The 14,554-nt window shown below is 33.7% G+C and overlaps 2 protein-coding genes across 8 annotated transcripts in view; one reads left to right on the top strand and one right to left on the bottom strand.

Annotated features, from left to right (window-relative positions):
- pip5k1cb (phosphatidylinositol-4-phosphate 5-kinase, type I, gamma b) overlaps window positions 1-665 on the top strand; it is a 59,785-nt gene extending 59,120 nt beyond the window's left edge. For all 6 annotated transcript variants that reach the window (XM_089131570.1, XM_089131569.1, XM_089131571.1 and 3 more), the window contains one exon: window positions 1-665. This exon is cut by the window's left edge and continues 1,555 nt beyond it. The gene's annotated coding sequence lies outside the window, so the exon portion shown is untranslated.
- Window positions 666-4,163: 3,498 nt separating this feature from the next.
- On the bottom strand, window positions 4,164-12,219 carry rab11bb (RAB11B, member RAS oncogene family, b). 2 transcript variants are annotated; one of them, XM_039689763.2, is made up of 6 exons: window positions 12,148-12,219; window positions 11,966-12,026; window positions 9,285-9,480; window positions 6,808-7,001; window positions 6,141-6,221; window positions 4,164-4,611 (listed from the first exon to the last, which is right to left on the bottom strand). In XM_039689763.2, the coding sequence occupies exons 1-6, from the start codon at window positions 12,199-12,201 to the stop codon at window positions 4,466-4,468; spliced, it is 732 nt and encodes a 243-aa protein (XP_039545697.1). In that variant the 5' UTR covers window positions 12,202-12,219; the 3' UTR covers window positions 4,164-4,465. The 2 variants fall into 2 exon arrangements, with proteins under 2 accessions (XP_039545697.1, XP_039545698.1); XM_039689764.2 differs by having other exon boundaries at window positions 12,114-12,155.
- Between the last annotated feature and the right edge of the window lie 2,335 nt (window positions 12,220-14,554).

Raw genomic sequence — 14,554 nt, 5'->3', positions numbered from 1 at the left:
TCATTCGTCAGTTCTTAAAAAACAAAACAAAACAAAAAATAACGTCTTTACGGTAACTTAAAATGAAATCGAAAATTTTCTGGAACTTTACAGACGAGGTTAAGTCGATCTATTTTAACACACATCAGCACATGTAATGTTTTCAAGTCTTGTGGCAATACTTTCAAAACTGTATTTTAATGTTGATCATTATAAGTGTGTTTTTGTTTCAATAAATTTTTATTGAACCTAAAACATTTCTTAAACATTCACTTTGGATTTAGATTAAAATGGCCTTATTTGAAAAGTGAAACATCAAATCTATCAAACTGGGTCATTATGTTCATATTTCTCATTTGTCATGGGGCGAGTCTTTGTAGAATAATGTACAATATGTTTTAAAGCGTAATCATGTATTATATGTCTCTGCAGTAATAAGAGTTTTATTTTTGGGGCTGCATGTGTGTTTTGTCTGAGAGTTTGTGTGTGTGTGTGTGTGTGTGTGTGTGTATGACTGTATATATTTTTGGAAGGTCTTGCTGTACTTTAGGCATCATTTCCAAGCTCTTCTGTCATGAGACTCAGTGCATGTGTCCGATAGTGTGTGTAACCGTCCTGTGTGTTTGTACAGATCATTAGTAATGATGTAAAGACAAAATCTACAAATAAAGCCTATATGGAAAACAGACGTGTGATGTTGCGTTGAGATAAGATGTTTTGCTCTTGATTATTTTCTGTTTCTCACAAAAATCAAATGTCATGCTGGATACATGTATGGGTAAATAAACAGCAACATTTATGTACAGTCTATAACTGATAGAATATTTGTATTGTTATGTCTTTTTTTATTATATGTTGTTTTAAACACGTGAGCATCTCTTTTGTCCGTTTGTTTTTCATGTTTTTTGTCATAAACGTGTTTTTTGTGTAGTGTTTATTTTTGTGCAGTGATGACCTGAAGAAACCTGACGCTGATGGACATCATGGAAAAATTACCCAGAAATCCATATGACCGCAAACCTGACGAGTCTACGAGAGATCTGAGGTGATTTTCTTTATTCCATCTTCTATTTAAAGTTTACTATGTGTGTGTGTGTGTGTGTGTGTGTGTGCGTGAGTGACATTGTCAAATGACAGCTAATGTCAAACTTTCAGATTTACTTTTTAAAAAAAAAAAAAAAAATACCTTTTCAAACTTCTAGACAGTTGGTCTTATTTTCACGAACATTAAATGAGATCATTTTCATGCCAACAAAGAAACTGAAAAGTTCGACCAAAAATCACGAAACCTGTCTCTTTGTGTGTGCAACATGCCAATTATAATTAAACTGGTCTCTTAATCGATTCCTTCGGCCACGCGAAAAACTCCAATTTTGCCATAGTCGCCCTTCAACTTCTTGTCCACCATTTTGATTTTCTTTTTTTTAAAAACACTCTTTCAAACTCCATATTCGAGTCAGATAGATAACCATTTTTATATACCATATCAATGAATTTGCTGGCATGATGTCAAACTGCATCTGAGGCTGTATTTCTGGAAACAGTCGACATCTTCGTTTGTGTAATTTCACTGACCACACTAGATCAATTTGATGTCAGCGCCACCTAATGGTCAAAAGTAATAAGCAACTATGTCACATTAAAAGTGATTGTATTGTACCGTTTTGCTTAAAACCGTCTCCAATTTGTGCAGTTGGTCATAGGTGATTAAGGCTGCTTGCGGATATATTTGTATTATGGTGTGTATGAACAGGTTCCTGCTCTCCCACTGTTTGCTGTCATGTGCTCTGCATGCAGTGGATACACACACACACACACACACACACGTCAGTGACCCGAGAGAGAACAGCGGCTCTTATCAGCGCTCACAGGCTTCCTGCAGTGGAAACCATAGACTGTGGTGGAAACTTAACACACACACACACACACACACACGCACACATCCATTTACATTCACATCTTTCACCAACCACACCCAGCTAACGGGGAACGTTCTCACAACTGCAGCTAACATTCTGGGAAGGTTCTTTCAAAGTTATGGACAAACATTCTTCCAGTAACTTTAATAGAATGTTCGAAGTCAAAGTTATCTGGTCTTTAATAATGTTCAAAAAAACTTAAACTGAAAATAATAATAATAATAATTTATACATTGTTCATGGAACGTTTTTTTTTTTTGAATTATTAAAAAAAATGCTATTACTTGTTTAAACACATTAAGAAAGTAATTCACGTTCCCATGTTTGCAATTGCAAAATTATAAAATTGAATCTTCCCTTAACATTCGCATAACAACGATAAAAAAAAACATACTTTTTCAGAGAACATTCAGAAATAATGTTTTTGTAACCGTTCTTAGAACTAAAAAAAAAAACAGTTTTACTAAAACATATCAGAAAAAAACATCTCATGAATAATTGTCATGATTAGCCTATATCATATAATAGAAGCGCCGTATTAGCCTACTGGTAAAAAAACTTAATTTAACCCATAATGCATTGTTCTGTTCAGGAACGCAGGTAAAAGGGGAAGTGATGTCATAGTAGGCCTAAGTAATTCGATACAAAATGTACGCAATAGGCTAGTATTCACAATTTAAGCATTTTATTTTTCATTTGAAAATGTTGATAATTACAAAAAGAGCTGTTTGTGCATGTGTGTGTGTGTTCACAGCGAACCTCCAGACCAGCATCCAAAAAGAGACATTGAGGTGTGTATGATGTGTATATAATGAACCTACACACTTAAAACAAAATTCAAAAGAATATGTGTATTAAATCAAATAAATAGTGCTGTAAGATATGAGCTCTGTCCACAACAGCTTCTATTATCTATTAGTCTTACACAATTTCCACATGAGTGTGTTTGTTACGTAATGTTCCAGAATCCAGTCATGTTGTGGGAAGGTGGGATTCCTCTCACACACCTTCCACGGACAGATATATATCAGACTCATTAGCAGCTTTATCTCTGGACTTCAGTAATGTTCAGAAAACATCAGCACAAAAACATTCATTCATGGAGTGTTTTTTTCCTGAAATGTGTCAGTTGGACGTTCCTCTAACATTTTTAAATGTCACTACTGGTTTTAGAATGTTCACGGAACATTCAAAAGTAACGTTTCCCAGAACATTCCATTAAAGATATAATGGAATGTTCCGCTACTGTTCACAAAAACAAAGCATCAGCGTTGAGGAGTAGATAACTATATATATATATATATTAGTGCTGTCAAATTGAGTAATTGCGCTTCGTTATATATCTAACATAAAAGATTTTGTTTATACTGTATATCATGTGTAGTAAATACATTATTATGTTTTATAAATTGATATATGTTTATGTGCGTGTCTGTGTGTGTGTATATATATGTATACTGTATATGAAGAGTTCAGATGCAAAAGTCTCTAAATGCCATTTGAAATTTTCTCCTTGAATGATGATTTTTATCAAGCTTGTATATTTAAGTTCAGTGATCTCACATAAATGGCAATGATGATTACCTATTAATTGTTATTTAAGTGAAATTACTGAACTTAAATATATAAGTTTGATAAAAATCATCATTCAAGAAGAAAATTTCAAATGGCATTTAGAGGCTTTTGCATATGAACTCTTCATATGCATACATATTATTTGGATGTGTACACACACACACACACATACATAAATAGGTAATAGGTATACAAAAAAAGCTACTTGAGGCTGTATTGTGAATACTCTGCTTCGAGTGGTGCCATACAGCACTGGCCTCAAGTACCTTATTGCTTTTATAAAACGTTTACCACAAGTAAAAAAAAAAAATGTATTAGTGCAACTTTCATGAAGTAAAATCACTAAAAGCCTTCCTTCCGCTAGAAAAAATAGTCCCTGACCATGGACAGCAACAACGTTCCAATGTGTGATATGCATGAAAGCTCAAATAAACACAACATTGTTGCGCAGTGATACATAGACCCGTTGGGTGAAGCGGTCATAGCCGTGTTTTATCATGAATAAAGCACAGCTATTGACCAATCAGAGTCGAGGATTGGAACTAACCGTTTTATACATAGAAACAAACATTTGGTTAGATGTGATTAATTGCGATTAATCGATTTGACAGCACTAATATATATATATATATATATATATATATATATTTGCATTACTGAGTATTTGAGGGAAATACTACAGAAAAAAAAATGAAAAATATTAGGTATTTTAATTTTGGAGTGAAATATGACCTGCACATGAATCTTGAGATTCACCTGACGGTAACAGAAGGAAAAATGTCCAAGATTTCCACTTTTCAGCCAATAAACCACAGCGCAGTCAGATACTGTAAAGGTTTACTCATGTCAGTCGTATGTGTGTATGCGGGTGGACAAGCTATCAAAAAGAAAAATATACATATATATATATTACACAGATAAAGTTGTTAGCGCTAGCGGCAGGACGTGTGGAGGAGCGGGGGATGAGTGACAGGCGGGGCTGGTCGTCATGGTTACAGGTTTTGGCAGCACTGCAGTTTGTTGCCCTTCTGCCCGTCTGTGGTCGGCGGGACGCTGATGTCCACCACGTTGTTTCCCGGCGACTCGTCGTGGGCCGATCGCTCGGCGATTTGCTTCTGTGATACAATGCGATAAATTTCTGCAGAAACGGAGAGAGAGAGTGAATCTAAAATCTGAGTGTTCAAACTCACTGTCAAATGGCTTTTCCCAGAATTATTTGTGCATACTTTGGTTCTTTTTCTGATTTACGATTTCAAAAACGACATCTTAAGTGACCGGCATACACATATCTCCATATCAATCCCATAGAAACCAGTGCAAGGCGTTTTACACACTGTCTGTCCACTATGAGAAGTAAAGCAATCACTCATTCATTATCTAGCTGTATGCTAATGGTTTTAAAATATCCGTACAGTCAGTCATCCAAAATATGGAAAAACCTTTAGAAAAATGACTCTCAATCAGTGTGTTATGCAAGTATGGTAACACTTCAGGTTAGGGTCCAATTCTCACGATTATTATTAGCATGCATATTACTAGGATATTTTTTATAACGCATGTATCAATGCTTTATTCTGCATGATCTCTAAATCCACCCAATACCTAAACTTAACAACCTTACTAATTATTAATAAGCAGAAATTAGGAGTTTATTGAGCACGGTTAATAGTGATAATTAGACCCTAAACTAAAGTGTGACCTATTTTATTTTCTGTTATTATCTATTTTATTTTTTGTTTTCATATGAATTTTAATGCTTATCTTTTAAATTTTTATTAGGTTTTAAAAATATTACTATATGTGTTCTAGTATTATTTATACACTATTTTTATTCAGATTTTTTAATAGCTATTATTTTTGTTTTCAGTTTTAATTTTAGTGTTTTTTTTTCTCTTGCTCCTTTTTATTATTATTATTATTAAATATATCTATGTGGGTTATAGTAATATTATTTATATACTTTTTATTAACTTTTATTTTTGTTTTCAGTTTTAATTTTTTTATCTTTTCCATTTTTATTATTTTTTTATTTTAAATATTCCTCTTTTTTCAGCTTTAGTTTTTAGACTAAAACTTTAATAACTAATTTGTCATTTTAATGCTTTCATTTCATTTTAATGCTTTCATCATTTCATTTCATTTATATGAATTTTAATGCTTATCATTTAAATTTTTATTAGGTTTTAAAAATATTTCTATATGTGTTCTAGTATTATTTATACACTATTTTTATTCATATTTTTTTAATAGCTATTATTTTTGTTTTCAGTTTGCATTTTCATTTTAATTTTTTTTTTAATCTTTTCCATTTTTATTATTTTTTTATTTTAAATATTCCTCTTTTTTCAGCTTTAGTTTTTGGACTAAAACTTTAATAACTAATCTGCACAATTAGTCATTTTAATGCTTCAATTTAGTTAATAAAGTTTTGCATCTAATAGTTATGTTTTATTTCAGCTTTTAAAAAAAAAATTGTTTAAGGTAGTTGGTATAAGTTTAGTTAGTTGTAGTTAATAAAAATAACCCTGCTCTCAATGTATTACATGTTACATTTTTGAGTCTGTGAATGTGAAATATAGTGATATCTTAGTCTTGATGATGCATTGCATCATTTTGCTAACTGGTGTATTGCCTCATAAGTGTGTGTGTGTGTGTGTGTGTGTGTACCTGTTAGAATGTTCTTGAACGCCTCCTCCACGTTAGTCGAGTCCAGAGCGGACGTCTCGATGAATGACAGGTTATTTTTCTCTGGAAGAAAGCAGAAGTCGTTTAATATCACTAACGGATCTCCTTCACGAAACGAGCAGAAAGCTTTGAAAGACGTCTCTTCTGCTCAACTGCATCAAGGCTGCATTTATTTGATCAAAAATACAGTCAAAATTTTTAATATTATTACAATTTAAGTAAGACGATGATTCATCAAACCTCAAACGTTTTCTAGATCATGAATAATACATATTTTTACCATTCACGACTCTCCGCCATTTTGAAAAGGTCAAACGTTATCTCATCTCGTTCATCAAAATATTCTACGAGCTTCCCAGTGGAAAATACCAACGATTTCTCATCCTAGGGCGTCATATAGTGACGCTTTTGAAATTTCGTCTAAATCCAACCCTTTAGCGTCAATATAACACGCGCAGAGCTTCGTTCGGTTATGGGTAGGTTTAGGTGTGGTGTAGGGTTAGGGTTAGACCACTAGGAGGCGCCTCATATTGACGCTAAAGGGTGCCATGTGCGTTGGATGAAGACGAAATGTACGAACTGAACTATTTGTGAGCTGAACTTTGAACTAGTTCATGTAGAAAGTGACCTTTCCCAACAGTGCCTGTACCTGCGAAAGCTCTGGCCTCGTCGGTGGGCACGGCCCTCAGGTGTCGCAGGTCGCTCTTGTTCCCCACCAGCATGATGACGATGTTGTTGTCGGCGTGATCTCGCAGCTCTTTCAGCCAGCGCTCCACGTTCTCGTAGGTCAGATGCTTGGCGATGTCGTACACCAGCAGCGCGCCCACCGCTCCACGGTAATACCTGCGCAGAGACGCACACAGTTTCGTACTGTTCATAAGGTAAGCATCACTATTACCATTGCTCACTTTTAGTTTTGGTGTTATTTACCCAGATAACAGGGAACGTTTCCACTAATTTACTATACACTGGAAATTGTGCTAAAGTCGGAATGCGTGTTGTTAAAGCTACACTGTGTGATTTTGACCCCCATCTAGTGGTGAAAAGGTATATGACCATCAAGTGAATATTAGTTTCTGTTCCTCTCAATTCCGATTTCGTTTTAACTCCTACGGTGGCCAATGTAGTCCAGGATTAACATGGCTTCCAGTTCGACCTCGTCCATGAGTGTTAACTCAAACGTAAACGCGAAAGGCGAAGCTTGAATTAACGGGTATGTCCCTCTTTGGCTAATGTACTTTCAAGATGGAGGGGCAACATGGTGAACCCCTTACCCGTATGTATTTTCAATGGCATATTATACACACACGAGAATACTTTATTACTTGAACGAAGTAAATATACATTAATGAGCACATATATTTTTGAAAGAACTAAGTGTTTTTAGCTTAGACTGAACTAAAAGAGTTACACAGTGTAGCTTTAAGAAAACTTAAATTGTGAATACTAGCAAGTTGCGTCAATTTTGCATAATGTACAAAAAACACAAATTGTTTAAAAAAAAAAGTTTATATCATTTGAACGATTCCAATTCTGCTTATTCAAATTATCGATTTTTAATATTAATTTTCTATCCACCGATTTCTTGTGCTTGAATGGTTAAAAGTAATATTAAAATGCACAATGTTACTTACGGCTGGTGCCATTTCGCGCCAAGATTTGTTCATTTTGATGAACGAGTTCGAACAGGAGAGTCACGAACGCGCATCACAGAACAGAGCAAGGCGACCATTTGAGCTTATAAAACTTAAACATTTATTATTTATGTTTTAAATGAGCGATCGTTTCGCTAGATAAGACCCTTATTCATCATCTGGTGTCGTTTAAAGCCCTTTGAAGCTGCACTGAAACTCTCATTTGGACCTTGAACCGTTTGGACCCCATTGAAGTCCATTATATGGAGAAAATCCTGGAATGTTTTCATCAAAAACCTTAATTTCTTTTCGACTGAAGAAAGAAAGACATGGACATCTTGGATGACATGGGGGTGAGTAAATTATCAGCAAAAGCTTTTTTTTAAAGTGAACTACTCCTTTAAGGTGTGTGTGTACACAAGAGTACACACTCCAGCTTATGAAATGAGTTTTGTGTTGTCTGCTTTAATACATGTAGCCTTAATGTAACTAGAAAGACTATTAATACAGTATAATATATAATTTTAAACAAAATGGAAAAATACATCTTCATCTTGAATGAAATTCGAATATTAAATGCTAAAATGTATCCTATTATTAATATTTACGACATTACACTTGCTTATGGATCGCCAAAGTCACTATATATAGGATGTGGCTGTTGTTACATGTTCAGTCCACTAGAGGGATATCTAATACACATTTTATGCATACTGAATATGGTTCAAGCGCTTCCGATGTTTTTCGGCTGATATCTCCGTGAAAACACCACCAAAAATTCTGAAAGTTATATCGTTCTTTTCAGTTCGACTGGACGGTTCCAACAAGCTCGATGCGCACCAAATCCGTTGAGATATTTGCGGTTTTCGCTTCACATTCACAGGTGCCTTTTACGTGGTTAAACATTTAGGCTACCATTTTTGACAGTACACCGGGGATAACGTGCACACTTGTGTTACAATTGAAAAACTTTATTGTTCATCAGACGAAACAAAGGCATTTCATTTTCACATGCGTGTAAGCCAAGGCGGCGAAAAGGCAAGATTGCATATAAAAGAAAATTTTAAAAACATACATAAAAAGCAATATTCGAACAGTAACTTCAGCATTCTTTTTTTAATATTCAAATTATATTCGAATTTCGGAATTCGTTCCAACAGAGCGTGTGAAGTGGTTGAACTGCCAATGCGTGAGACTTGAGAACCCTGAATCTATAAATCGTGTCCCGGGGGCGGGGCTTATGTAAATTCTACAGTTGGTGATGTCACTAACCCGAGAGGAAGCTCATGTAGTTCTACCAGCTGTTTGTTGTAGTCCTTAAAAAGCAAATATCTCCCTTTGCTTTGAACTTTGAGCGTCGTGACTTTGCAGATGTTGTTTATGCTCAAACAGCAACACTACACACTAACTAAAGTTAGAAAAGTGAAATCATAATCAACCACACCTTTAAATATATTGATTTCCAAAAGGGCTGTTGTGATGGGATACTCACGCGGAGGTGATGGCCCTGTACCGCTCCTGTCCTGCCGTATCCCAGATCTGAGCTTTTATCGTCTTGCCGTCCACCTGAATGCTCCTGGTGGCGAACTCCACTCCGATCGTGCTCTTGCTCTCCAGGTTGAACTCGTTGCGTGTGAAGCGCGACAGCAGGTTACTCTTCCCGACACCCGAATCTCCGATGAGGACAACTGACAGCAGATGCACACAAACAGACAAATCTCTCGGTGAAAAATATCATATACACCCGTGTTTGGCAAAATTATATATCATCTCTTTTAATTACTGTTTTAGTTTCTCGTGCTTTTATTTTGTACAAAATATATCGTTATATAGACTCTAAAAAATGCTGGGTTGTTTCAACCCAAATTTGGGTCAAATATGGACAAACCCAAATGTTGGGTTAAAAATGCAATTAAAAAATATTACAGTTGAAAGTTGAATATTTGAAATGACATTTTTAACCCAACATTTGGGTTTGTCCATATTTCATTGGGTTCAAATAACCCAGCATTTTTTAAGAGTGTATGTTCTCCATATTTGTACATTCACTTTTTATTTTAATTCCTTTCTGTGAAAAGCACTTTAAATTATCATAGTGTATGAAATATGCTAGTATCACTCTAAAAAATGCTGGGTTGTTTCAACCCAAATTTGGGTCAAATATGGACAAACCCAAATGTTGGGTTAAAAATGTCATTTCAAATCCTCAACTTTCACTGTCAGAATTACATTTTTAACCCAACATTTGGTTTTGTCCATATTTGACCGAAATTTAGGTTGAAACAACCCAGCATTTTTTAGAGTGAAAACGCTCTCCACAGTTGTGACTTAACGAAATGTTAACATTCATGCATTCAGTTTGGACTCAGTAAGATTTAGTTTAATGATATTAAATACTTTCATTCAGTAAGAAAGCATTAAATTGATCTAAAGTGACGGATAGTTATAATGTTACAAAATATTCTATTTTAAATAAATGCTGTTCTTTTCAATGCTCTATTCATCAGAGAATCCTTATAAAATTAAATTCATCGCGGTTTCCACAAAAAGATGAAGCTATTTTTAAGTTTCAACATTGATAATAATCATAAATATTATTGAGCATCAGATCCTCATATTAGAGTGATTTCTGAAGGATCATGTGACACTGGAGACTGGAGTAATGATGCTGGAAATTCAGAAATTAAATTACACTTTACTAAATATTCACACAGAAAACAGCTATTTTAAATTGTAATAATATTTTAAAATTTTTACTGTATTTTTTATTTAAAAATATTGAGCATTGTTGAGAATTAAAAATGTTCAATAAAATCTTACTGACCCCAAACTTTATATGTTCTAGTCTAGAGTACATAAACATACTAAAATTGTAAATATTCTTAGAATCAAGCCAATAACTCAAAAAAACACCATTACAAATTGAAAATATGAAAATATATTTTTCTTACGCTGCCAAAATGAAAATATGATGAACAATATACATACACTTTAAACAATGACGGGTTGTTTTAACCCAAAATGTTGGGTTAAAAATCTCATTTTAAATTTTAACCCAACTTCAACTTTCACTTTCAACTGCACATTTTTTAATTACATTTTTAACCCAACATTTTGGGTTTGTCCACATTTGACCCAAATTTGGGTTGAAATAACCCAGCATTTTTTAGAGTGTACTGTATACATCATTTACTATATATTTATATATATATATGTATATATATACACATCATCACAAGCCATTGGCAAGTGTAACAAAAAATTAATTTTCAACTCTCTCTCTCTCTCTCTCTCTCTCTCTCTCTCTCTCTCTCTCTCTCTCTCTCTCTCTCTCTCTCTCTCTCTCTCTCTCTCTCTCTCTCTCTCTCCAGTTCTTTCTTTTTTTAAAAACGTTCTTGTTTTGAAGTCCCATTACTCAGTCTGATGCTTCTCTAAAACATCTATGGTGTTCCTCAGTACAGGATCGCACAGGTCTCATGTGCAGGTGAGCTGTTCCTTCATGAAGATCTGTGCATGAGTTTGCATTGATCTCCTTCAGCTCAGGGTGAGTAAGGTGTCATGAGGGCTGGCTGATGACATTATTCTCATGTTGTCCAGCTAGGAAGTCAAGACGAACTTTGTTCCACACAAAAATGCTGATCTTGTGAAAATCGAATGTAACAGTTTTGCCGCGTCAGACTTTGATCGGGCGGTGACGTGATACAATCAAAGAAACATAGTAACATCGTTTCCAATGTAACAAAGCAGCTGGAGGAGATAATATCACGACGTGACCTAATTATTATCATGTGATACACTATCATAGAAAATAGTGCAAAACAAAGCAGCCAATATTGAGCGTCTTTTGTCTTAAATCCCTTCAAAACATGCACAAGATCACTAATGTAAGCCTCATTTGGCATATCTTTAATGCATTATGTTCAATTTCCCATCATTCGGGCCCAGATATCCAGATCCCAGCCGGTGTGAAAGCATCCAGGCCATCACACACAGATGTTTTACTGATCGATGGATGTGTATTGATGCCTTTGCGGGCGTTTCTAAGACATGATTTCAGACTACCATCGCAAAACAACAGACTGTCAAATGCTTGTGAGATCTATAAGTCTGAAACAATGGGTGGATTATTGAATGATTACTCCTCTGCTCTGTATGAGGGAATGCAGAATTTACCTTTGAACAAGAAATCGTATTCATCATCTCTGTTGGCCATTTTAGAGAAGCCCGCTCCGTCCTGTAGGTCCGAGGGAAATCAGATGATGCTGTATTAATAACTCAATGCAGGAAGAAATAATCAGATGAATGCTAAAGACACACACACACACACACTGCGCCAGTGCTGCTGTCACACACACCGCAGGAAGAGTGGTATTCTCGGGCTGCATTAGAGGAGGAGTCCCGCAGATCATGATCACGTGTCCAGCAGAGGGCGCTAAACAGTGCACTACATCCGGGCCTTCGGACGTGTGTGTGTGTGTGTGGACTTTAAATGTTCAGGGTTAGTAGGCCTAGTAGGAATTGAATTAGAGCGCTACAATTCAATTATGTCTTGTAACAAATACAATTAGACAGCTCTCTGATTCAATTCTTTATAGTAGTTCAATTATGATTATAGAGCTATGTAACAATTATGATTTTAGAGCTCTCAATTAGATTTTTACTAGCATCAATTGCTCTCAATTCAATTTTTACTAGTATTAATTGCCCTCAATTCAATTTATACTAGTATCAATCATGATTATAGAGCTCTCTTATTAAATGTTTACTAGTATCAATTATGATTATAGAACTCTAATTTAATTCTTTTATAGTATCAATTATGATTATAGAACTCTATAATTAAATTCTTTATAGTATCAATTATGATTGTAGAACTCTAATTCAATTCTTTATAGTATCAATTATGATTATAGAACTCTCTAATTAAATTCTTTATATTATCAATTAAGATTACAGAACTCTAATTCAATTCTTTATAGTATCAATTATGATTATAGAGCTCTCTAATTCAATTCTTTATATTATCAATTAAGATTACAGAACTCTAATTCAATTCTTTATAGTATCAATTATGATTACAGAACTCTAATTCAATTCTTTATAGTATCAATTTTGATTATAGAGCTCTCTAATTCAGTTCTTTATAGTATCAATTATGATTATAGAGCTCTCTAAATCAAATCTTTATATTATCAATTAAGATTATAGAACTCTAATTAAATTCTTTATAGGATCAATTATGATTACAGAACTCTAATTCAATTCTTTATAGTATCAATTATGATTACAGAACTCTAATTCAATTCTTTATATTATCAATTATGATTATAGAGCTCTCTAATTCAATTCTTTATAGTATCAATTATGATTATAGAGCTCTCTAATTCAATTCTTTATAGTATCAATTATGATTATAGAACTCTCTAATTCAATTATTTATAGTATCAATTGTGATTATAGAGCTCTCTAATTCAATTCTTTATAGTATCAATTATGATTATAGAACTCTAATTCAATTCTTTATAGTATCAATTATGATTATAGAGCTCTCTAATTCAGTTCTTTATAGTATCAATTATGATTATAGAGCTCTCTAATTCAATTCTTTATAGTATCAATTATGATTATAGAACTCTAATTCAGTTCTTTATAGTATCAATTATGATTATAGAACTCTAATTCAGTTCTTTATAGTATCAATTATGATTATAGAACTCTAATTCAATTCTTTATAGTATCAATTATGATTATAGAACTCTAATTCAATTCTTTATAGTATCAATTATGATTATAGAACTCTAATTCAGTTCTTTATAGTATCAATTATGATTATAGAACTCTAATTCAATTCTTTATAGTATCAATTATGATTATAGAACTCTAATTCAATTCTTTATAGTATCAATTATGATAAAGCTCTCTAATTCAATTCTTTATAGTATCAATTATGATTATAGAACTCTCTAATTTAATTCTTTATAGTATCAATTATGATTATAGAGCTCTCTAATTCAATTATTACTAGTAACAATTATGATTAGTGTGATTTTTACTATTGATAACATTTTTACTATGTCAATTCCTAAAACGTAATTTCCATCACAGAATGCTCTTGAACACAACGCATAATTTGAGATGTGGTGGAAATCGCATTATTAAGGACAACTCTTTATTATCATATGCATATAAGACGCATATCGGTGCAAACTTAATGCCAGGAAGAATTAATGAAGAATCTCAAGCGTTGGAGGAATCAGATGCCATAAGGAAATATGTGAGTTGACCTTTCATGACCCCAGTGTTTCCTGTGGCAGACAGGAAGTGAGGTGTGACTGCTGAATAAGCTTCCTCAGTAAGAGGACAAATATGTTATACATTAACATTTGGAATTTGTTTTTTGACATTTTCCTAGAGCTGGTAACCTGCAATGCATAAACTAAAGACATTGGCAGCTTGAACCTCCTTAGCTAATGTTTCTTCAGAACACAATTATGCATGCTTTTATAGAAAGAGATAGTAAGTTATACATTTTGTGCGTTCCCTGAGAATCAAACCTGACTTTAACGTTGCAAGCATCGTGCATCATTTGAGCTATACAGCACTGTAAAAATTATTAAACTAAACATTTGAGTTTATACTAAAAGGTTTTGTATTAACTTAAAGCTTTAGTTTCAATCAACTAAAAATGGTAAAATGTCAAGATATTTCATGGCATGAAGATTTTTTCAAGGAAAAAGCATTTAAATATGTCATTTTGGTGAT

Source organism: Pimephales promelas, chromosome 5 (genome assembly GCF_988280905.1).
Source record: "Pimephales promelas chromosome 5, fPimPro1.hap1.1, whole genome shotgun sequence".
Lineage (NCBI taxonomy): Eukaryota > Metazoa > Chordata > Actinopteri > Cypriniformes > Leuciscidae > Pimephales > Pimephales promelas.
The sequence above is the reverse complement of the archived record's forward strand: the minus strand, read 5'-3'. Positions and strand labels throughout refer to the sequence as shown.